Consider the following 25332-nt stretch of genomic DNA (forward strand, 5'->3'; position numbering starts at 1 on the left):
TAACTTTTAAATTTTAATAAGCATAAATTTATTACACTTTTAAAGTTTCTATTCCTAATTTTAAAAAACGAATTCTTAAAGAAAAGAAAATTGCACATCAAACTCAAACTCTTTTTTTTTTGTGGGACTTTTGAAAGTGTATCTAAAAGTTTTTAAATTTTCAATTTTGTGTGACTTTTTTAATAATAATATTTCTAAATAATGTACCCTATCAGTATTTTTAAGATTACCTTGATTATGTAATAAATACATAAAAGATTTTTAAAAAAGATTATATATATTAAAAGAAATACATATAATTCCCCCTTGGGCCTCTCTCAAGTCACATTAATAATAGCTTGAAATTCAAAAGTGATTCTTTCCTGAAAGTTAAAATTTACAAAGCAATACACATCAACATCTGGATATACAAGCAAGATGAAGAAGGAAGCTGAATAGCACTAAACATCAATGACCCTGTTAATTAGTGAATGAGAAGCAACCAAAGATATTGTTCTTCTCATATAATTTGATTGATTGATTGAAATGAATGGGTTTTCTTTATACCTCGAAAACTAAGTCATGTTAAGGCTCACAGCTTGAAAAAGCCAAGGAGGGTAATCTACCTCTACCATCTTCTTCTCTCCCCTATCACTTCCGTTTTGGAATCCCGAGGGATTTTCAGGTACCCCCAAAACCGCCATTTCCTGCCCTCTAACTTGCTTTCTATCCATACGTCTTCCCTCATGGCTGGACCCTGTCGAAGAAGAAGAGTGGGTGGTTATCCCCGAGTCTGAAGTATTGTAACTCGAAGGGCCTAGAGTTAGTTCCAGTTCATTCTCGTTTATGATCTGCAGAGCTCCGTTATTGGCCTCTGCTTCATCTTCCGCCGGCTGTTCCAAGTCTAGTTTGGTCGTCTGAGTTGTTGATCTACAATAGTTTTTTGCGTCCTGTTCATAGATTTGTCTGAAGCATATCTCATTCCTTTTGTCCCAACTCTTTGGATTCCATCCACTATCCCTGCTTTTCTCGACGGTTTTCATTAATGTCTTTTGGGTTCGATAAAGCCGATGAAGTTCATGTACCTGCATTATATAGTTCCTCCCAACCTTAGAACATTAAACCTCTTTCACTTTTTTCATGAAAGTATAATACATCTCTCTCTACTTTAAAAATAATAAACATGTCCATAAAGGTTTAATAGTTCTTTTAGTATATTCAACGTTTTTTTCAATTAACAAATTTGATATACATGAAATTAAATTTTGTATCTAATAACAACATTTAACTTCCAATGGACGAACCCATTCAATGATGTTAAATATCGATTATGAGATATATGGGTTTTCTATGGGCTAATGAATGTTTTTTTCTTTTTCAACGATGTAGCCCATAGAAGATTATAAGATATACGACAAAAACCCTAAATGGACAATAACTATGAATTCAATCCAATCCATCCATTGCCCTGCCACCACAAATTCTAGATTTTTCTTTTCCCCCACTTTAAAAAGTTGCACCGCACTTTTCTCAGATCGAACCACAAGAAATTCAAAACACCCATATTTATTAACTAACATGAAAAGAAAAAGCGGAAGTACTATCAAAATTATGGATCAAGTTGAATATGTTTTTGTTAAGATGACCAGATTGGAAAAATCAGTGGTCAGAAAGCAGAGATGCATCTTTAACAGTGTTATAATTGCATGGTTGTTTTGGGTTATAAACAAAAAAGAAAAGAAAAAAAAATGCAAACTGAAGATCAAAATTGGAGAAAAACCTGTTGTTTGAATGTTTCTTCATGCTTTAACATGGCCATTCTCATGTACTCCTTTTCATGTGCCTTAGGCAGCTTTTCCATTGGGATTTCAGCCCCCTTTTCCTGTTTACCTGAGGCCGTATTGAATCTTGAGTCTCCAGAACAGTCTGGGAAAAGAAAGTCCATTAACAAAATAAGAAGTGGCTCAGAAACTCAGAATCTGCTTCTGGAATAACTTCTAGTCTGAGAAAATCATTAATTCAATCGACTACAGTTTGATAGATTTTATATTTTCTTTTAAATACTACTGACCAACGCATTATAAATTGGGTATTCAGTAGCAATAATGAGGACAGAACAGCCTAGTACGAATGAATAAAAACTTGTGATAAAGCCTTTACATCGGTCTTTTGTTTGCTATCCTAAATATCCCTTTCGCATTCAGTCATTACGTCGAGCACTTAATGCGCTCCCCTCCCCCCCCCCCCCCCCCCCCCCCCCCCCAAAAAAAAAGAAAAAAACAGAATCGTTTCACATTATAAAAATTCGTTTGAAAATCAGACCAAAATCATCTCTATTTACAAATTACAACGTCGAAGATGGATCAAACCTCGAATTAAACACTCAGATCAATCAGGAGAGTAATAAGAAACCAAACGGGAACTTCTTAAATGTAACTAAAACACGAAAAACATTAGGAATTACCTGAAACGATCCGACGTTATCCTAACGAGCACCGATCAACAAATGAAATTGCAGAGTTTGCATGAATGTTTCTTTTTATCAGAATACTGCAAAAGAAGTCAAAAGCTAAGACGATGCAGAGGGAAGAAATGGAGGAAGATGAAGACGAAGAAGAAGAAACTCCATCTCCTCCAACAAAGAGTTCGCAAAATCGTAATCCGTTTGCAGAGAAAACGATGGAACATAGAAAACTCCAGCATTCCCCGAAAATCATGAGTGAATATAAACAAATTGAAGTTAAAGAAAAAGATTCTCTCACATTCGCGCACTAAGGAAGAGGGAACAAGAAGATGAAGAGGAACAGAAGCGTACCCCCAAGTTCTGCGATGTTTGGGGTCAGATTCCAGCCAATCTCCTTCAAGTTTCGTGAAAGATATGCTTCAGAAATAGGCAACACCAGCAGTGCACGAGATTCCAAGTACTTGGTATATATAATTCACATCCACCTCTCTCTCTCTCTCTCTCTCTCTCTCTCTCTCTCTCTCTCTCTCTTCCTTGACCTTGTTTTTTTCCTTTTCTTTTTCTTTCTTTCTACGTATTTTATTTGCCTTTTTATACTTTTAGCCTAATTTTGATAACGACTTTATTGGATTTTTCTCTAAGAATATTACATTTCTTTTTTTTATTTATTTAAAAAATGCTCTGATATTATTTTGAAAAGTATTCTAATTTTAAATCAAATTTTAATATACACGATATACATTAAAAAGCGCAACAAAAAAAAAAACTTAAATTTCAATTAAATAGCTAAATTATATATGGAAATTCGATGGGAGAGAATAAAATAAAATTTAATTCAAAGTTGTGAGATGAAGACGTGGTATTTAATTATTGATGCAAAAATTTAAAACAAAAAAGAATATATAAAAAGGAATTCTTAATAGCATCGCCGTATTAAATTATTTTATAAAGTTACAGAAACAAGAAAGAAAATGATGATGGAAATTATATAGACAAAGGCGATTCACATGCAAATGAGAACTATGTGTCACGGAAACAGTTGTCTGAAACTAATAGAGCAAAATAAATAAATAAATTAATTAATTAATTAAATAAATAAAAATAATAGTTGTCTCAATTATATGTATAAGAATCTTGATTATATCTATGGATTACTATTATAATATATATTTGGGAAAATAAATGTTAGATAATTATTACCATTAAGATAAAGATTGCTTTGCTATGGCCCACAGACAACTTGATAATGGCCGTACAATATAAGTTTTCTATCAATAATGGTCCAAAACAAAATAATGAGACAGAACTGCATTTTCTTGTTCTCTTTTACTTTAAACTTATTGCCTTATTTCGTAATCTAATAACTCCAAAGTCACGCAATTATTGAGGATAAACATGGTTTAAGGTTTAAAACATTTTTATTTCCATAGTTACATTTATTAACTTTGTATTAATTTTTAAAATATTTTATTCTAATCATAATTATAATATTTATGAACTGAACATCGATTTGTACTTATCAGTCACTTTTTTTTTTTATGGGTCAGTCAAAAGTTTGCAGGAATCATTAATAAGCATGTTTAGGTGGAAGGAGGAGCGAAGCATTATTGAAGTAAAGAAATGGAGGGAGAGTTTGTGTTTTTGTGGAAAGGTGAGTAAATTGGTGAAGACCACATTTATAATTATAAGCTTTACTTTAAATTGCAACAAGGAAGTTGCTATAAAGAAGAGGAAATGAATGAATACAATAATGTAATAGAAATAATGTGAAAAAGCAGGTGAATTGGATGATGAATAAGTGTACTACCAAAATTTGAAAGCAGGAAAGTTGGAAATGAGTTGTATTGTTGAATCCAAACCGGCAAAGGAAGTCGAACCAGATCATTATCTGTGGCCGTCCATTTGTCTTTCCCACGTGGGTGCCATTTGCTAAACCCCTCCCTTACCCCTCCTATTTAATTTTACTCGTTCATGGGCTCCACCCCTCGCACGTTTCAATCCTATTTCCACTTTATTTAACTATTAATATTAATAATTAAATTATACAGATATAGTAGTATGTTAATGGATTTAGTGGGTTAACAGTGGAGAGCATCCGGAGATTCTATTTTGGTCCCGCCCGCTGCACATTATAAATTGAGATTCGCTCATCTGTGGTACCAAACCAACGCTTTGCACTGTGTCAAACATGACACCCAGAGAAGAAGAAGTGGACAGGGAATCACGCCTTGCCGGCGTATGGTGGAGCAGCCCGTTGAGGCGGTGGATCCACCCGGACCCCCCTCCCCTTCCTCCCCACTTTTCCCGGTGGGCTAAAAATATACTATTGGAAACTTTTTGTAAAAAGAAAGTCGTTTAATTTCTACAATTTAGTTCAACCTCTTAAACTCTAAAATATTTATGGGTAAATAAATAAGAAAATAATTTAAATAATAAAATTAAGGGCGGAAAGAAAGGGGAATCTTCTTGCTTTGCTACCTTGTCGGTGGATTGTGGAGTCTCGGGTCAACACCCACGCCTTCCCGTCCCATGTATTGGATTATATCATTTATTTAACCTTTACCTTCATTTTTTAATACATTCATTTTATATCTTAGGCCATGTGCTTTATTAAACTCCAATTTTAATAATTATCTTAAGTTTCCACTAAATTATTTAATTTAATTATGCAGTGGAAGAAAATTTAGCAACTAACCTCAATTACTTGCCTTAATTAACCACTCATTAAAATTTCTTATCTACACTTAAAAGTCCATCTGTTTTTAGTTATGTATACATGTTGGTTGAGATTTAAATTATACAATGCTTGTCACGAGTCTATCGATAGCTAACTTTTAGATAAGAGGAGTAGTGGTTGGATCGAGTATTGACCCTACGCATTTGTATGTATGTTCGTTTATTTATTAAGTATCAACTTTTACCATTGAGTTGCATTATGAATATCAACTTCCAGTACAGACCCTACCTATGTTATGCATGTTTATATAATTTTTGTAAAATTAAATAAAAGAAGATTATCTATTTTACTTCTTCCACATTCTTACCTGGACTTAAAATTTCTTATGTTTTTTTTGTAAACAAATTATTGGAAATAATGGTAATAGCAAATGTATTTTTTTTTTTTTTTTTTTTTTGGTCGGGGAAAAGTAGATAGACATTTAGGAGCAGGAAGAGGGTAGAATTAAGAGACAAGAGTTGTCATGTCAGTGAGCAGAGTGAGTAACCAAAGGCATAGGCATCATAAGAAATTTATAGCAAAAGGAAAGGAAGGGGGCGATGGTTCAGCGTTTTTGAACTGCAGCCACGCACAGATGTCTTAAACAAGGGCCCCATAGCGGCCGAACCCGAACCCACCCAACGGAGATATTAATGGAGAGTTAGGGTTTAGGCGTGTCCCGGCTGTTGCCTTGCCCTTTACCTTAACTCTGGAGTTAGGTTGGGTTGGTATGGTGGGGGTTGTTATCCATTGCGCCCACCAGCTGTTGGAGAATTTGTTTGCTGACTGGATTCACACAACTATTGTACTTGTGGACCTCCTAACTTCATCTTTTTCTCTCTTCTATTCATTGGATGGATATTTGTAAAGGACAAGACCATTCCAAATCACTACACAATCAGGTGACACGTTGCCTTGCCTTTTAGTTTCCAACTCCATTTTCATTATGAAGCCCATTAAGGCCCAAAATTAAACACTTGGGCTTTATTGTGCGCTAATGGGAATCAAATCGATAGCCCAAGGCCCAATATTAAAAGAAGTCTATTTAAATATATATATATTGCATATTATTTATCTTTCAAGAGTTGACTTTTATGTTTATAAATAGAGCCCTTGTTAACTAACCACCCTACATTTCATATTAATTATAGATTTTTGTCTTTACAATTTACAATCGAGATCACATTAAAAATATATACATTGTAATATTCGTGAATAATTGAAGGAAGCTCTTTGAAATATATATTTTTGTTAGTTTAAATATATTTGTGATGTCCCACACTGGTTGGGGAGGAGAGGAAACATTTTCCCTAACAGATCCATTTTACCGCCTTGAGGGGAAGTCCGGATAGGAAAACCTATAGAGGACAATGTCTGGAATATTGATAACAATTATACATTAATCAGTCAATTAAATTCCTTTTTTTTTTTTTTTTTTTAATTCTTAAACAACCAATTTAATGAGGTTCTATTTAATACAATGGCTGCTAAAGGATGAGTCAACCTGTAAGAGAATCCTGAACTACTAGTTGCAAGCTTGGCCATAGCTAGGCGGTTGGCCTTAGTCAAGCCGCCAGCCACGGCGGCGCAATTGATTATAGAAGTCTTTTGTTGACGAAGGTGATTGGATTGGAGCGTATGCATGGCCTACATTCTTACCAACTTCACTGAAGGGCTAACATTTAATTCGTTGTTATTTTATTTTTGTTTTTCTTTTAATTTTAATTACAAAGTCCAATTGTTGGCCTAATTTTCATTAAAAAAAAAAAAACAAAAAACAAAAATTGGAATTTGTAGCTGGATGTAACAAAAATATTTGGGGTTTTTTAGTACACAAAATATTAAATTTCATTAAATAAAAATGTATAAAAAAGTCAATTTAATGTGCATAAAAGTCAGTTGAATTGATTTAAATGATCATTAAATGTTGACGTGCAAATTAGGAAGTGACTAGAAATGAGACGTGGGAATATTTATCGTATAAATTGTCTTTTATAGGACAAATTTATATTTAACAGTCTGTAATTAGTTTGATCTAAAAATTATTGAATTTCAAAATTAAATAATAATAATAGTAATAATAATGTACTATTTGGGTGATAAAATATTTTTAAAAAATGGCGCTCGTCAAATAATAGAGCATCAATCGCATATGGGTTGGAATTGAAAATAATTTAAGCATTTGAATATTTAATTAATTTAGTCGGGGAGGAGACAAAAGAAGCGCCACTGTAATGTTTGTCTTCTTGTTTAAAAATTAAATAATTAGGGAAACGGATATATCTTAGGATGAAGGGAAGATAATGGTTCAAAAAATGGTTAAGATGTCACATTAATCACCCCAAAAAATTATTCAATCAAGGGACCATATGGGTTCCTATATTTGTTGGTTCTATAATTTTTTTTTTGCAACCATTAATATTTAAAATAATAATAATAATAAATGTAACAAAAATAATTCGAATACAAATAAAAAATGGATGAAATATGATATGTTCTTGTATTTTTTCATATTCAAACGAATAATTATTTTCACGACTGATATTTACTTTCATTTGTCTAAGATATAGAAATTAAAATTTAATACGCTAACCACTTTTGATTCTAACATGCATGGCATATTTTTTTAATGCATGACATATATTTTTTAATGCATGAACAAACACATTTCACCATAAATTATTGAATATCAAAAGTCTCAATGTTCATGCATATCAATTATAGAGAGTTTGAAGATATATCATGAATACAAAACTATCGATATAAATTATAAATAATTCCAACTATATTAGTTGAGGTGACGACAAACCGATATATATTTTCTCGAACACATTGCATCAAATTGAGCTGATAAATGTTTTTAGAACAAGGATTAAAAAGAATACGAGCTACATTCGTAATTTATCTGTTATTTGGGTCGGGTTGGGAAGGAGGGTGGTGTGACGGTCCTCCAATTCAACCTTTTGGAAGGAGGGCACCTACCTAGTCACCAACACTACACAACAAGGCTTAACTTGGATGCTAAGGTTTTGTTATGCCCTTTGTAACTCAACGCTCACTTTACCCCAAAACCGAATCTCTATCTTTCCCTTTCATCCCTTTGAATATTCGTCTCATTACGTGTTCTAATTTTTCTCTTACACTTCCCTTACCAAACGCTTCCAAGATTGCACCCTAACGCTACACTCCATGTCCATAGGCGGCCATATTAATCTTCTTCTTATTTAGTCCGAATTTTGATCCAACTGGCTAATTGGCGGCCCCTCCCTACAGCCCATCCCCTCCTATATATTCCTACTGCTCCCTCATTAATGACGCCCATCCTCTTCCCCTTCAACTTTTATTAGTTTCCTCAAATGGGTCGCTTCAACCTCCTCATTGCACTATCTCTTCTTTCTTTGTTCGTCTTTCCTTCTCCAACCCTCGCCCAACTCCGACAAAACTTCTACGCCAACATCTGCCCCAATGTCGAGAACATTGTCCGCTCCCAAGTTACCAAGAAATTTCAACAGACATTCGTCACTGTTCCCGCCACTCTCCGCCTCTTCTTCCATGATTGCTTTGTTCAGGTCATTCTTGTTCTGTTCAATTCAACCCTGGAGGTTACAGAGTCATGTAATTTTGTTTCGATTTTTATGTTTTTTTTTTTTTTTTTTTTTTTTTGTTGGATTTTTAGGGATGTGATGCCTCTGTGATTATTGCTTCCACTCCATCCAACAAGGCTGAGAAGGATCATCCCGACAACCTCTCGCTTGCTGGAGATGGATTTGACACCGTCATTAAGGCTAAAGCCGCCCTGGATGCCATACCTCAATGTCGAAACAGAGTATCCTGTGCCGATATTCTTGCTTTGGCCACTCGTGACGTCATCGCATTGGTTAGTATAAACTCATACTCGCACATTACTAATGCTGTTTAGAGAAACAATAAATTCAAAATCTCACGGTCTGTCTCCTAATTCCAGTCCGGTGGACCGTCGTACGCGGTGGAGCTGGGAAGGTTAGACGGCCTGGTTTCAAGAGCCTCCGACGTGAACGGGAGACTGCCAGCACCGACCTTTAATCTCAATCAGCTCAATTCTCTGTTTGCTAAGAATGGGCTGACACAAGAGGACATGATCGCTCTCTCAGGTATCAATCACGTACTCCCCACGCTCCAATAAAAGTTCGACACGTGGCTATTGAAGTAATTATTATTTCTCACATGCAACTGAAACTGTTTGTTGGTGGTGTATGATGTGGCAGCGGCTCACACCGTCGGATTCTCACACTGCGGGAAGTTCTCGAACCGAATTTACAGCTTTGCCCCTGGAAAGCCAGTGGACCCTTCCTTAAACAGAACATATGCAAACCAGCTACAACAGATGTGCCCGAAGAGTGTGGACCCCAGAGTGGCGATTAACATGGACCCAATCACGCCCAGAGCATTTGACAACATATACTTCAAAAATCTGCAGCAGGGAATGGGCCTATTCACCTCGGACCAGGTTTTGTTCACCGACTCCAGGTCCAGGCCCACCGTGAATTCCTGGGCCAGCAACTCCCAGGCCTTTAATAAAGCCTTTGTTGCAGCCATGACCAAGTTGGGCCGGGTCGGCGTAAAGACCGGTAGAAACGGTAACATCCGGCGTGATTGCGGAGCCTTCAATTAATCCATCTCTACTTCTATTCTAGTTTGCGTGTGTATAGAGAGCACGACTCGACGATTCGATTGGGTCGGCATTCCGTTGAAGGGAACCAGTTTTAATAAAAAAATTAAATTTTAATTCCTCCACCTTATTTATTATAATTTCAACTCACAATCTTTTTTTTTTTTTTTTTTTTTTTTTTTTTTAACAAAATAAAATAAACATCACATGAAAAAGAAAAATAAAGTTTGTATTAAAAAATTATGAGATTATACAATTTATCTGTACTAAGAATGGATAGTTTTGTTAAAAAAATTTGGTTGGTTTGTTGGAATTTGTATTTAATGGTTTATAGAGTTTAAAATAAAGTATATAATTGTACATCCAATAGAATATTGACACATTCCACGTTTTGAATGAATATAAAATATAAAATGTAATGTTTGAATACAAACAAATAAAAGATATATTTGAATTATTGAATAGAGTCCAACATTAAGGTCAGCGCCACAGTTCTTGACTTTTCGGCGTATAGAAAGAATGGGCCTGGTTCTGTAAAATGTGGCCCAGATGGATCCAAACCCCGAAAGAGAAAACTGAATGAAAATTGTAACATACAAAGTTTGTTTGTTATATATATATATATATATATATATATATATATATATATATGATTTGGATTTGCATGAAAAATGGATGTAATGCGGAAGTTCATAGAAGACGGTCGCATGTGATAAATAATCCAAGTTTTTCTTAGTTGTTACACAGTGCAAAATGCCGGAAAGCAAACAGCAAAAAATGAAGAAAAAAAAGGGTGAGTCCATAATCTGTACTGCCAAATGTCGGAGGAAAGAGTGTCAAATCTTTATTGCAATATGACACCAAACCCTCTGCCTCCTCTGCTTCATCACAACCATGGTCTCCCTTTTTTCCTGGATCTACAAACCCTAAACCCTAAATCCTAATCCTAATCTTAATCTTAAAGCACTCAACAAATGGATGATCGGAGTAGTCTAGTCTATCTGTTTCAACGAATTAATTTGGTTAGCAAGGTACCCAAGCGGTGGCGAATACGACGTCGTGCCCTTTCCATGTCAGCACCAGGTGGTCGTCTTCCTTCTTCAACCCCCATCCCGCCGCATGCTCGTCCAGCATCGTCTTCACCTCCGAAACCGCCTCGTCCCCGAACGGAGCCCCACGGAATTTGGCGTTGCGCATCCGTTGAATCCACCGCCCCTTGGGCTCCAATCTTTCAACTCGCTGGATGCCTTCGTGAGCGATTACATTCTCGATCTTCCAACAAATGTCGGCCTCGTACCATTCCCTCTGCTTGCTGCTCCTCGGAAGAAACGAATCCATGGAGTCGTAAGGAATCCACAGGTAATTGAATGCGGATCTCAATCGGCTAACTAATTCGGTGGACGTGAAATCCGCATCTTCCTCTACTAGAATCACAATCGTTGGATCTAAGCTACGGATGGTTTTGAGAAACATGGATCGGACTGAAGACGACATGTCGAAACTGGGAGAGGGGTTTGGGTTTGGGTTTAGTGTTTCTTCGGGGATGTAATGGAGAAGCATGTGGCAATTAAAAACCAGCGCTCCGTTATTTTCGGGTCCGTAAATTAAATGTTGCACTCGGATTTGTTCGATTAAATTGGCAAAACCGTCTGTATGGCAAGAGGGGACCACTCTGAATTCCATACTCACGTTTCTAGACCTAGCGAAGTTCACCAATTTCGCACCTAATTCGTCGTACGACAGCTCCAGCATCGGCGGCGCGTCTTTAACGGCAGCAGCAGCGACGGTTGTGAGTTTGAGTAGAGGGGGGACCTCGAAACGAGTAGCAATGGCGTCTATAAGAGTGGGGATTTGCATGCAATGCATCAGGCTGAAATCAACGACGTGGACGGCGGAGTAACCGTCGATGGCGTCGAGAATGGCGGCATTGGCAGCGGTGAAGCCAAAGCGGTGCCAGGGGGTTAAGTCGACAAAGGCGGCGAGGTCCATGAGGGAGAAGGTGTGTGTGGTGAGAGAGGAGGAGAAGGCAGAAGTGGTGATGGAGGCGAGAATCTTGCAGTTGCCAGTGTTGGCAGCGCGTGTGACAAGAGCGCGTAAGAAGGCGGAAGTGAGGCGTTGGTTGGAGTCGCCATCGGGAGGGGCAATGTTGTTAAGAACCCAAAGGATTTGTTGGGCGAGAGTGGCGTCGTTGGATTCGATGGCGTTGGCGCAGTGGACCAACAACTGTTCCATGCAATTGGCGTCACCGAAGCAAGTCCCCAAAGCCTTGGAAGAACAAGGGAACAACAATCCAGGCCATGGGCGCCTCCGAAGCTGGTGCCCCGACGTGGTCGTAATTTGGGTTTTATTACTCATAGAGATGTCCGGAAATGAGTTAAGAATGGTGTGGTGGAAGCGTGGGGTATGTGCCTGGATTGCATCATGGAGAGAAGAAAGAAAAGGAAGATATAGCCAAAAAGGAAAGGAAAAAGGGGGGAATTCAGAGACAGAGAGAAGGGAAAAAGACACGACCAGAGGAGGAGGAGGAGGAGGGGGGGAGGAAGAGGAGGAGGAGGAGGAGGAGGAGGAGGAGGAGGAGGAGGAGGAGGAGGAGGGGACCTCGGGGGAAGGGAAATTAACCGAAAGCAAAGAGGAAGGAATACAAAATTAGCATAACCCAACACAACACTCAAACTTGGAAGTCAAAAAGAAGAGAAGGAAGGACAAAAAGGGGGTGTGGTCTGAAATTCTAATCTTGTAGCTCATCATCATATCATATCTCCTTTTCGAAAACTGGGGAAAATGAAAGGCAGCAGAGAGCGTAGCAGCCAGCCAGCCAGCCAGCCAGCCGGCCAGGGAGTTTGTCCTTAACCACGACTTGGGATTTTGTCATTTATTGCGCACAACATGCTCTGCTTTCTTCCTTTCCTACACAACTCACTCACGGGCCATGCCATGCCATGCCATGCCATGCCATGCCATGCCATGCCATCATAATAATAACTCAATTCACATCATCACCAAATCATTTTTATCCACTTTCTGTTTCTATGTCATCAATTCATTCATGTTATGTTGTTTATGTATGTAAATTCCATTTGAAGGGAAGGGAGTAGTGGAAACTGATTGCACCCTTCTCAAGGCGGTACATGCTTTTTCATGTTATACCTCTTTCAATCTGCTTCCTTTTTTCTGTGTGTGTGTCTATAAAGCTGGTGGGTGGGTGGGTACGTTTTGAAGATCTTATCCCAGGGACCATTTTTGGATATTCAGAGGAAATTTTTGAACGTGACATGTAGTTAAAAGGAATAAATATTGGCAGCATCTAGCAGGTGAATAAATACTCCATAAAACTCTTCAATGGAGGAAGAACACTGCAAAGCAAAGCAAAGCAAAGCATGCAAGACGGAGAGCAAACACAGGATTATATTCTTACGGAGATTGGTGAAGCTTTTTTATAAAAAGAAATTGAATTTCAGTTTTGGAGAATTTTGAGGAGGATTCCCCAAATGACTACAGGACATACGTGTTCGAGCAAAACCCCCCACTGCAAAATTCCAATTTTTTATTATTTTTATTATTTTTTATTTATTTTTTTAAGGAAAGAAAAACTGGGGATTTCTGAGAAAAAGGGAATTCTGAAACATGCATTTCATTTGTTCTCTCCTCTATCAAAACGACAACGCCAAAAACAAACACGTAAGCACCAAAGTAAGCACCCACGCCATGTGCTTTATTATTCTAAACTAATAATTTTTATTTATTAATATATAAACTGTTATCTTTTAAGCACAGCCAACAAGACGTTATTATCTTTCTTTATTCCTCTCTTATCTTTTAACAAAAGCCAAAACACATGCCGACGCTTCTTTGTTTTGTTCGTTCCTCTGTAAATAATCAATACAACCATTAAAAGATAAAAATTATTTATCCACTACTAAGAATTAAGTTTGCAAAATTAAACCGTTTGGTTAAACATTCCATTTAATATTAGGATTCTACCATATTTACTATGTTTTTATATGGTAGGTTTGAATGTTTGACATATATATATATAATTTGGAGAGCACCCATTTGAATTATTTGGTGAAATATTGATAGAAAAGTGTGTTGATAATTGAGAAGGAAGTGAAGTAAATTTAAAATAAAAGATGAAGACCTAATCCGATGTCCATATGTGTGAGTTGGAATACAAAAATAATAGGTTTAACCATCATGGGTCAATTTCTCTTAATTAATATGAAAATTTGTGACACAAAGAAGTTGACATCTTTCAAGGCATTCCCCATTTCGCGCAGCCTTAAAAATAATAATAATAATAATAATAATAATAATTTTTTCATTATCTTGTTGGCTTTCTTGTCTTCTTCTTGTCGACTTTGAATCATCGCCACAATTAGAATAAAATCAAGAGATTGTTACTTTTTGTCTGCTTCTGTCAACCAATTCCTTTGGAATTAGTAATATAGATGGGACGGACGGAGGAAGTTATATGTATATATATAATGTATATATAGAAAATTGTTAGTGTGGGACCCACGTAGACAAATTTGGGCCTCCACGCACTTCAAAACAAAAAAAGATGGTCCATTTAGGCCCAATTGGTGGCCCACGGTTGGACCCAAGAGGCACCGGTCAGTTACCCCTTTCACTACAAAGAGCGGGAGGTTATCGCTGAGGCCAGCCTGGCGCGTTCCCCTACGCTTTAGGGACCATATAAGATGGGCCTTCACCCAACCCATACGGCCCACCCAACTCTTTACTTGAAATGGACTGGTCCAGTTACTAGCCACATAGACCCGAACCAACCAATTAGGGCTCACGTTCCATCTCCCATTTTGCCCTCACTCGAGTTACAAGCTTACGCAACCAAGCTCAGCGATGGTCACGTGGTATAAGAAAGGATTAATAGTGCAAATCAAGCGTAAAAATTAGCAATGTGGGACTCCGTAACAAAGTACGTATTGAGAATTTTTAAAAGATGAAGGGTCAAATCCAGAATTATTCAAAAGATTAAGGACTAGTGGGAATATTTTAATCTGATCGAGTTAATTGCTTTTACTTTGCTCACGATAAAGGTCTCTGTCATTTGATTCTTCTAGATTTTACTATAGTTTTCTTTTTCCAAAAGATTTGTTTTTTTTTTTTTAATGTAAAAATCAACATTTCAGTACTTATTTGTAATCTTTATTGGCTCCTTTTTCTTTTTTCTTCTGAACATCCAATAGAAAAAAAAAAAAAAAAAAAAAAGAATAGGAATATATATATATATATATATATATGAGATGAGGTGGTGCAGGTGGGAACGTGGAAACAGGATGGACCGAATTAGACCGAATTAGACCGAATTGTTGACATGTTAACCACAAGGGAATAAACAAAACAAAACAAAAAAAGAAAGAAATAGAAATAGAAATAGAATAATATGCGTATGAATAAATAAATAACAAGAGGGAATGAATGAATTTGGCTTTAAAATGGCATGAAAGGGCAGATGTCTATTGCAGAAGCCGCAAAGAAAGAAACACCCCCTGGCGTGAAGGCCACAATCATCCATTTGCCGCCCGCCCCTTCAACTCCAGCAAGAGTGAACTCAACCTTCTCTTCTTTCACTCATTTTATCAAACACCTTGTGGGCCTCCTCTTTCTTTTCTCCTTTTCCCTTCTTCCCCTCTCCACATCTCAATTCCATTAAGAACCCAAAAAAGAATCCCAAACCCAAGTTCGTTGTGAATATCTGTCCCCTGTCCTTCTTCTTCATTGCCATCCACTTGGGCGTATGTAAGGAGTGGCCCAATTTCAATTTCACTGCCTCCCAATTATCCGTAAAACCTAATATTATCATCTCACACTCATGCCTTATCTTATAATTATATATCATTTATTATATTATATGTCACACATACCAATACAAGCATAGCTCAATATTAGTATAATTAAAATAAGATAAAAATGTGTGAAACAGAAAGAAGATTCTATACCTTATTTTAAATCTTCTCTATCTTCTTACCTAAGATTTTGAATATATAAATATGGTCTGCAATTTGCATGGAAGATGATGCCATTGAATTCCACGTAATCCAAATTCCATTCCATCTTCAATAAAAGAAAATAAATGACAAATCTAATCTTTAATTATGTAACCATAAGATTGATTACTTCATTAATTAATTTGAAATGAATGATGTTTAAGAAGCAATTTTGTTTAAAAAAATATAAATATTACAAAGAAAAGAGAGAAATTGAAGATAAGGATAAAGTTAGAATTAGAAGGAAATAAATAAATTATTATTCCAGCCATCTCATTCCTTTTAAGAAAGGATTGCTGTTTTGGCATCCAGGTGTCGTAATGGAATTAAGTATTAAAGTAATGGAAATGCTGAGTCAGAATTTCGACCTAAGAAGAAGGGGTCTGGTCGTCAATTAAATTGGCTGATTATTTTGAACAAATTTAAATAAATAAAAAAATAAAAATGTGGGGCTGGAGTTGGAGATGGACATGGACATGGCTGCGTCGCTGCACCAGGAAGCTTGGAGTTGTTTGTCGTCATTGTCCAAATTCAGTGGGAGAGGCTAAAGCCACCGTCACAGACCAATCACCGCACAGGCTCGCAACTCAAAATATCTTTTTCAATTAATAATAATAATAAATAACAATAATTAAACACCACAGCCGGTGGTGATATCCGCGTCACATCTTTCCCACTTCCGAATAATTTTGCTGGCCACCCATTTCTTTTTCTTCCCATCTCTTCTCTTATCCTTTTTTTTTTTTTTTTTAATTTTCCACGTCATTTCTCTTTTTTTTTTTCTTTTTTTTTTTTTTTTCTCTCCTCATATATGGATGCTTCTGGTCCCTTTTATTTAATTATTTGGATTCAATGCAAATTTGTAAGCATCCTTTAACATATCCTTTCCTTTGGTTTTTAATAGTCAAATAAAAGTAGGAATTTGATGCCAACGCCAATGCTTATTGATTTGATTGTTTATCTTAATAGTTATGGGGAGGGTGGGGAGTGGATGGTGAGGTGGCGAGGGGTCCACAGTGCATGAGGAAAGGAAAGAATGTCTGGCGGGGCCCAGTGCAAAAAATAAAAATGCGGCGACTCCCCACTAGCTTGACTTTAGCTAACCTCACGCCCCACTAGCTTGCCCTTCACTCGCTCGCTCGCTCGCACCATTCATTCCCTTACGTCTCTTTGCGTTCTCCAAAAGCCGCTTCTTTCTCTCTCCTCATCATTCCTTCTTTCCTGCCAAAGCTTTTGGAGCTCCTCCTCTCTCCTACCAACCACTGTGGATAACCCTCCATTTTTTCCTCTCCATTTACCATTTTAATATTATTATTATTATTTTTCCATTTCCCCCACGCGCCTGCTCCTATGACGTCAAATATCATTATAACCCATGAACTTCTAGTAACGACGGGTTTTCTTTGGAGTAATAATCTAATATCCTCAGATGTAGTACGACTTGTCGTTCAGTTGGGGTGCTGCACCAACTGAATTATATGAATTAAGTACATCATCATTTGTTGTGATTTCGAGGGAGAGGGAGAAGGGATCACAAGCAATATGTTTTAAATTCCAAAATGGATTTAATTTTATTTAATTTTTTATTCAGTCACGCAGTCGCCACACCTAAATTACAAAAAAACCAAAAAAGAAAGAGAGAAAACGGGACCACCACCGACAGACGCTCATTTCTCACTTCTCTGTCTCGACAGAGGAGTGAAATCCTGTACCGGTGGGATGGATGTTACAATTACGATCAACAAAACTCGCCGGAATCTTCACTTTCACGGCTGAACCTCCCTTACTTCCCTTCTGGGTTTCTTTCTTAAGTAAAACCCACAAAAATTTTCGCCTAATATGGCCTGTCTTTGCGGCTGTGAACCTCTGATTCACAGCACCACACAAAGCCAAACGTGTGTTACAAAAATTTTGTTCTTAGACGAACAAATTGAGAAGCTTCCGTTGGGTGGTTCCTTCTTCTGGATAGTAGTGATGGTGATCCCCCAGGCCACTCTCGAAGCACGTAGTGGTCTCGGATTCCTCGGAATTCATCGACGGTGTAGCGGCGCGCGGGGTTGATTTGGATACTGTTAGATTGAATGGCACGATGACCTATATGGGTCACGACCTCATGTATTTATAGATGCGTATAATGAAGATTACATTCCAAATCTATGATTTGGTAACAAACCATAAAATCATAGATTTGGTAACAAACCCTTCAAATCATAAACTAGTAAATCTTAGACTATTTTAGTATATACAGTTATGATCTATTTTAGGTTTAACACCCCCCCTCAATCTGGACGATGTACTACTAAGTTCAGATTGCGCCTAAAATAGCTAAAAGAAGGAGCTGGCAGTGGCTTTGTCATGATATCGGCGAGCTGATCCTTGGAAGATATGAGTCGAACATCAAGCTGACGAGTCGATACTCGTTCACGAACGAAGTGATAATCAACCTCAACATGCTTCGTCCGTCGATGAAAGATTGGATTGGCGGATAGGTAGGTGGCACCAATGTTGTCACACCATAGGCTAGGCGCTCGCGCTTGCGAGATCCCGAGCTCACGCAAGAGAACTTGGATCCAAATTAATTCGGCAGTGGCATCAGCAACCGCCTTATATTCGGCTTCCGTACTAGAACGAGAAACTGTCGATTGTTTCCTCGAACTCCAAGAGATAAGATTGCCACCAAAGAAGATCACATAGCCTCCAGTGCTTCGACGATCATCAGGATTCCCAGCCCAATCAGCATCTGAAAAGGCACTCAACAAATCAGTGCTGGACTTTGTAAGACACAAACCCATATCAATAGTGTCATGTAGATAACGGAGAATTCGTTTGACTGCCGCCCAATGTATAGAAGTCGGAGAGGACATGAACTGACACACTCTGTTGACACAGAAGGATATATCAGGACGTGTCAGAGACAAATATTGGAGAGCACCAACGACACTTCGATAGCGAGTAGTATCCTCAGGTGAGAGCTTTTCACCACCATTCAATAACAACTTCTCACTGGGAAGCATAGGTGTGGGCACACCTTTGGAGGTGAGCATATTGGTTCTGGCTAATAAATCTCGAATGTATTTATGTTGTGTCAGAATAAGTCCACTAGAAGTATGGCGGACCTCAATCCCAAGAAAATAACTCAAAATACCAAGATCCTTGACGGCAAAATCATCCTGAAGCTGTGTAAGAAGTTTCTCAGTAGCCGTAGAAGATGAGCTGATGATAATAATATCATCAACGTAGATGAGAATATACATCTGAATGCCCGTTTTGTTAAAAATAAAAAGAGAGACATCAGCCTTTGAAGGTGTAAAATCCAGCTGTAATAGTTTGGAGCTAAGGCGAGAAAACCAGGCACGCGGAGCTTGTTTAAGGCCATAAAGCGACTTATCCAGCTTGCAGAGATAACCAGGGTGTTGAGAATCCACAAATCCAGGGGGCTGCTTCATATAAACATCTTCATTAAGAAGGCCATGAAGAAAAGCATTTTGAATATCAATCTGCCGAATAGCCCAACCACGAGAAATAGCAAGAGATAATAAGAGCCGAATGGTAGTGGGCTTAACAACTGGACTAAAGGTATCATCATAATCGACGCCATACTGCTGTTTAAAACCTTTAGCAACCAGGCGTGCTTTGTAGCGATCAATAGAGCCATCTGGCTTTTGTTTGAGTTTGAAAACCCATTTGCAATCAATAACGTTAAGACCAGCACGAGGAGGAACTAAGTGCCATGTCTTATTTTTTTGAAGTGCCTGAAATTCATCATTCATTGCCTGACGCCAGAGGGGATGCTCCATAGCAGTAATATGTGAAGTAGGTTCAGAGGCAGAAGACCGAGCTACAAGATATGTTACTGTTCCATCTGTACGCACCTTGGGTTTTTTGATATTGTGCTTCAATCGAGTACCATACGGATGAGTAGTAGGTGCAGGATCCACATTTGAGGGGACGGCCGTATCAGCCGTTGCGAGGGGAGCAACCGATGCTACAGCAGTTGGTTGACCAACGGCCGAGGATTCGACCGGGCATTGCGCAATATCATCTGCTGGCGGAGAAGCCGATGCCTCAATCATTGGCGGAACAACCAACGCCGATTCGAATGGCAGCGACGCGGAGGATTGTTGCGGCAATTCCGAAGCTGATGTAGACACCAAATTTTCTGCATCCAAAGAGTTAGTAGGCCCAGACATATGCATGTGATCATTCTCCAAATTAGTACTGCTATTACACAAATGCAAGGTGCACAAATCAGGGGCATTATGCGTCGACTGCATGATTGGGGAAGAATTAGGTGAGGCTCTCTTGAATGGAAAAACATTTTCATCAAATATGACATCTCTAGACATATAGACACGACCAGAATCGGTGTCAAGACACTTATACCCTTTATGTGAAGAACTGTAGCCTAGAAAGACACATTCCTTTGATCGAAAAGAGAGCTTTTGTTTGTTATAAGGACGAAGATGAGGCCAACAGGCACACCCAAAAATTTTTAATAAGGAGTAATTTGGTGGGGTATGAAAAAGAAGCTCTAAGGGGCATTTTTTATCGATGACACGAGTAGGAAGACGATTGATGAGATATGTGGCTGTAAGAAACGCGTCGTCCCAAAATTTAATAGGTACATGAGCATGAGCTAGAAGGGCTAGGCCAGTTTCAACAATATGACGATGCTTGCGTTCAGCAGACCCATTTTGTTGATGTGTGTGAGGGCACGAAACACGATGACCAATTCCAAGGGAACGAAAAAATGTGTTATGAATTTTCTGATATTCCCCACCCCAATCAGATTGAACCCACTTGATTTTAGTATCTAGGAGGCGCTCAACATGAGCTTGGAATTGCAAAAATATACGAGGAGCTTCTGTACGATCATGCATCAAATAGATCCACGAAAATTTACTGAAATCATCAATGAAACTAATATAATATTTAAAACCCCCAACAGATGGAGGTGCAGGGCCCCAAACATCCGAAAAAATAAGTTCCAAAGGTGACGAAGACCTATGGGAAAAACTAGTATATGGTAATCGATGACTCTTTGCTAACTGACACGCATTACAAACTGACAAAGATGACTCACTAGCACACGAAATATTATTTAGACGCAAAATGGATTTTATTACTTGAGATGAAGGATGTCCAAGACGAGCATGCCATTGGGCGTGAGTAGTAGATCTGCTCACCAAGGCGTGCTTGAGATTATCGACATCGGATGGCTTAATAGGATAAAGACCAGATTCACACCTCCCATTTAGGAGACTTTTCCTCGACTGTCGATCCTTTATAGAAAAATGCCAAGGATGGAATTCAAAAAATACGTCATTATCACGAGAAAATTTATGAACAGAAAGAAGATGTTTGGAAATTTCAGGCACATGCAAAATATTACGCAACGCAAGAGGACGAGTAGCAGTATTAATTAGAGAATGACCAGTATGCAAAACACGCAAACCTGCTCCATTGCCGACTTGAACTTGTTCACCTCCATGATAACGTTCACGCACAGCGAGACGATCCAGGTCACTGGTGATATGGTCCGTAGCGCCTGTGTCGCTGTACCAATTTGGGTCAATCTTGTAAGAGGAAGTAGCCGCCAGTGCCGTAGGAGGAGCAGAAGAAGGTTCATCTTGATAGGACTCATCCATCCTATGCCAGCAGCGGATAGCAGTATGCCCCACTTTGCCGCAGATCTGGCAGGAAGGACGAGCAGAAGGGCCACGACGATCACCAGCAGGACGAGAGGGTGCATAACCTTGAGAACGACCACGACCGCGATCCCTACGCCCACGATTCTTCTGCTGACCACCACGACTAGCATAATTGGCAGAAGATCCAAGATTTAACTGAAGTTCAGCCTGGTGTTGTAGTTGGCGAGCTTCATACGTCATTAGATGTGCAAACACATCATCAAGGGTGAGGGCTTCACTCTTGGTAGTCATTGAGGTGACGAAGGGATCATAGTCAGGGCCAAGACCAGCGAGAAGATACGCGATCACATCATCATCCTGCAAGGCAGAGCCGGCGGCGGCCAGCTCGGTGGCTAGCCCTTTGATCTTGCAAAAATAATTTGCAGCAGATTGATCTCGTTTCTTGGACGTGGCAAGCTCAACACGAATCTGAGTAGTGCGAGCACGAGTTGACGATGAAAACATCCGCTGCAGGGTATCCCACGCCTCCTTGGACGTAGTAGCGGCAACCACATCATGAAGAATCTCCTCAGACATGGAGGAGAGAAGGCCGCTAAGGACTTGTTGATCCTGATCATACCACTGATTATAGGCCGGATTAGAGACCAGCTCAGCACCAGCAGCAGTTGAGGAAGGGATCAGCTTGGCAGGTGCAACATTGGTGCCATCGAGGTAGCCCATAAGCTTCGTACTCCGTAGGTAGGGGAGGAGCTGGGCACGCCATATGATGAAGTTGTTTTTGGTTAGACGAATTGTGACAACATGGTGTAGAGGGATTGGATATTGTTTAAGGCCAAAAGTCGCCATGGTAGTTGAGACGGTGTTGGAGATGGTGGATGGAGAGGAGGAAGAAGACATGGCGAGGAGTTTAAAAAATAAACCTTGGCTCTGATACCATGTTAGATTGAATGGCACGATGACCTATATGGGTCACGACCTCATGTATTTATAGATGCGTATAATGAAGATTACATTCCAAATCTATGATTTGGTAACAAACCATAAAATCATAGATTTGGTAACAAACCCTTCAAATCATAAACTAGTAAATCTTAGACTATTTTAGTATATACAGTTATGATCTATTTTAGGTTTAACAGATACAAAAGTAGATGTCAACCGGAGATTTAGGTCGTTCAGTTGGTTTTTGGTGGATGATTCCTCGGATCGCTTGCGTTTCGGAGAGAGCCTGGATCGGGAGTTGGAGAATCGTGAATTGGGATAAGAATCTCGTAGCTTCCACATGTCGGTACAGGCGACTTCAGCCTCGGAAGTTTCGTCGGAGGACAGATTGGGAGAACCAGCGGCGAGGAAATCGTTGATCGGCCGCAACGTGCCGCCTCGTAAGACGGTGTCAACGGCGGCTTGACAAACATGCCAGTTGCCAGTCCATAGAAGGCCAACGGCGCCGTTGACGGGATTAACAGTGCGTCCACAGGCTTCGAACAACAAAGACTGAAACAAAGCTGAAAAAGAAAGGGAATAGAAAACATCAGAAAAATGAAAATAGAAAAGATAGAAAATGAGAAGAAAAACAGGGGAAGAAAAGGGAACATACAAGGTCGCTGAGATTCGGGGACAGCGGAGATGAAGGACATAAGGCCGGCGCGGCCGAAGAACTTGGCGACGAAGACAGTGGCGTGGCCTTGGGCCTCGGAGGTCTCAATCCACTGCAAGCAAGGGCGAAGAATACAGGACTCGCTGCAGCCCTTTCGAAGAACGCGGCAACCGTTGCAACTCATGCTTGGTACGACGACGGTAAAATGGAGGAAATGGAGAGTGGCATGGAAATCGGGGATGAGAAAGGTGGGTGCGAGCAATCGGGGGAAGTCGGAAAGAGGGGTATATATAAGCGGGAAAGGGGGCCGTGGGGAGGATAACTAACTATGGTTAAGGTTGGGTTAGTTTGAGGGTGAGGTGAAGATGCACGCGACCGGAGAGCGCGTGGTCATACTAAAACACTTTTCATTCTTTTGGGATGAGATTCCAAAGACTTGGGTGCTAGCGGCTCCGTGTCTCCGCGGATGGCCTCTCCTCCACCGTTGGATTTCCTTTTTTCTTTTTCTCCCTTTTGTCTTTTTGTGGATATTGCCTTGCTTCCTTTGCTCATGCCCCTGCTCCTCTCTCATGCTTGCGTGGACAAACAATAAAATATCTTTTATTTGTTTTTTTTTTTATATTAATTTTCTTATATATTTAAAAGATATGCAATTGATATGCTCTCTCCAAGCCTCCATATTATGCCTTTACTATTTGATATGTTATTTAATTTTAAAATAATTTAGTTCCTTAATTTCAGGAAAGTTAAAACTCAATATGAAATATCTTTCAAGCTATAAAAACTAAATTTATAAGAACCATTCTCAAGCTATAAAAACTAAAATTAAAACATTAAAAAATGAGTCTCTAAACTCGTATTTAATAGTCATGAATTTTTAATACTCTAAAAGAAGAAAAATTATTAAACAAAGATAACCAGAATATGAATGACTACCTCTTAATAACCATTGAACTTGGATTAAAAAAAATGTACGATCTCCTCAAATAATTTATTCCTTCTTCAATACGACTCTACGAAAAGGAGTTCGGACAAGTGGGCACATACTCGAAAAGAACATCACTCATTTTTTCCTCCTACCTAAGTTGTTGAAGAAAAAAGGAAAAAGGAAAAAGGATAAGATAAAAGGAGTTTAAAAGAAAGATTCCAACTAATAAAGACTCTAACTTTTAATTGTGGGTGACAACTCTAGTGGACTAAGAGTCCTATTTATATAGGTTACAGGTTCCAGAAGTCAAGAGTAATATTCTAATTTTTTCTAGAATAAAGTAATTTTAAATTTACCTGTGTAAATAATCAACTGAAATCTACTAAATCCTCATAAACAAATTCAAAACTATTATCAGCAAAAAGTAATATCCTTTCGAACAATTTCACCCACATTTTGTCATGATTTTAATTCTTCATGTGCTCGATAATGATGAAGGGCTACTAACAATAGCAGGAAGATCCATTAGCAAAACTTGAAGAGACTATGAAGTAGCAAAGACCAAATCTAAACGGGTTTCACAGATATTGGTATTTTCAGCCAAGCAATGTTGGCAAAGCAGTGCTGGAGATTAATAAAACGTCCCACCAGCCTGGTCGAAGGTGGGTTGAGGGGAAGATATTACAAGAATGTCAACAGAGAGGAACATGTGAGATTTCACATTGGTTGGAGAGGGAAACTAAACTTTCTTTATAGGAGTGTGGAAACCTCTCCCTAACAAACGCATTTTAAAAAATTTGCCCATAGAAGACTATCTGTTAGCAGTAAGCTTGAGCGGTTAAAGAACAACTCATCCTCTAAGGACCCGATCGGCAATAGCTTTGCGTTGGGAGGTGATGAGGGACCCTATGGATCCCTAGGAAGGGAAATTCCAGCTTCCAATGTAGCAGCCAATGAGTTGGCTAGATAAGCTTGTTCTCAAATTATGAGTTGGCTAGATAAGCTTGTTCACAAATTATAAGCCAAACTTAGGATTGTTGTTTTCTATTTTCGACCAAGGTGGCAGCTTCCACCCCCGTTGATTGCCATTTTGTTCTGTCCTTTTCTTAATGAAAGTTATCACAAATAAGACTTTAAGCCTAACTCTTTCACCCACCCAAGTCTTTGACTAAGACAAGACGATCTTCCTACCAAGATGCCTCTTTCGTTGTTTCTCAATTGAGTGAAGTAGTTGAATTGCATTTCTCACCTCTTGCTTAGCTCTGTAATGCAATTCATTAGCTCACAGAATTATGCTTAATAATCTCGACCTGTCATCACTTCCTTTAGGACTATTTGTAT

The 25332-nt window shown here is 38.7% G+C and overlaps 4 protein-coding genes and 2 non-coding genes across 7 annotated transcripts; 1 reads left to right on the forward strand and 5 right to left on the reverse strand.

Annotated features, from left to right (window-relative positions):
- Window positions 1-290: 290 nt before the first annotated feature.
- LOC111803264 (uncharacterized) lies at window positions 291-2952 on the reverse strand. Of its 2 annotated transcripts, none has more exons than XM_023687593.2 (4): window positions 2795-2952; window positions 2444-2529; window positions 1760-1905; window positions 291-1064 (listed from the first exon to the last, which is right to left on the reverse strand). In XM_023687593.2, the coding sequence occupies exons 3-4, from the start codon at window positions 1838-1840 to the stop codon at window positions 555-557; spliced, it is 591 nt and encodes a 196-aa protein (XP_023543361.1). In that variant the 5' UTR covers window positions 1841-1905; window positions 2444-2529; window positions 2795-2952; the 3' UTR covers window positions 291-554. The 2 variants fall into 2 exon arrangements, with proteins under 2 accessions (XP_023543361.1, XP_023543362.1); XM_023687594.2 differs by having other exon boundaries at window positions 2742-2911.
- A 5501-nt stretch (window positions 2953-8453) lies between these two features.
- LOC111803125 (peroxidase 73) lies at window positions 8454-9932 on the forward strand. Its single transcript, XM_023687408.2, has 4 exons — window positions 8454-8728; window positions 8836-9036; window positions 9124-9289; window positions 9404-9932. The coding sequence occupies exons 1-4, from the start codon at window positions 8516-8518 to the stop codon at window positions 9808-9810; spliced, it is 987 nt and encodes a 328-aa protein (XP_023543176.1). The 5' UTR covers window positions 8454-8515; the 3' UTR covers window positions 9811-9932.
- A 553-nt stretch (window positions 9933-10485) lies between these two features.
- Window positions 10486-12271, reverse strand: LOC111803698 (GRAS family transcription factor). Its single transcript, XM_023688223.2, has one exon. It carries the CDS (start codon window positions 12160-12162, stop codon window positions 10831-10833), a length of 1332 nt encoding a protein of 443 aa, XP_023543991.2. The 5' UTR covers window positions 12163-12271; the 3' UTR covers window positions 10486-10830.
- Window positions 12272-14361: 2090 nt separating this feature from the next.
- LOC147790461 (signal recognition particle RNA) lies at window positions 14362-14666 on the reverse strand. The gene has a single exon (XR_015422795.1).
- Window positions 14667-17358: 2692 nt separating this feature from the next.
- Window positions 17359-23894, reverse strand: LOC111803548 (LOB domain-containing protein 37). Its single transcript, XM_087127597.1, has 4 exons — window positions 23064-23894; window positions 22610-22971; window positions 19723-20020; window positions 17359-17884 (listed from the first exon to the last, which is right to left on the reverse strand). The coding sequence occupies exons 1-4, from the start codon at window positions 23245-23247 to the stop codon at window positions 17733-17735; spliced, it is 996 nt and encodes a 331-aa protein (XP_086983723.1). The 5' UTR covers window positions 23248-23894; the 3' UTR covers window positions 17359-17732.
- On the reverse strand, window positions 21693-21832 carry LOC147790462 (small nucleolar RNA Z247). Its single transcript, XR_015422800.1, has one exon. It is a non-coding gene; the product is annotated as a small nucleolar RNA Z247 (small nucleolar RNA).
- Window positions 23895-25332: the final 1438 nt, after the last annotated feature.

The sequence above is a fragment of the Cucurbita pepo genome, chromosome 10 (assembly GCF_057944985.1).
Source record: "Cucurbita pepo subsp. pepo isolate OVF chromosome 10, ASM5794498v1, whole genome shotgun sequence".
Taxonomy (NCBI): Eukaryota; Viridiplantae; Streptophyta; class Magnoliopsida; order Cucurbitales; family Cucurbitaceae; genus Cucurbita; species Cucurbita pepo.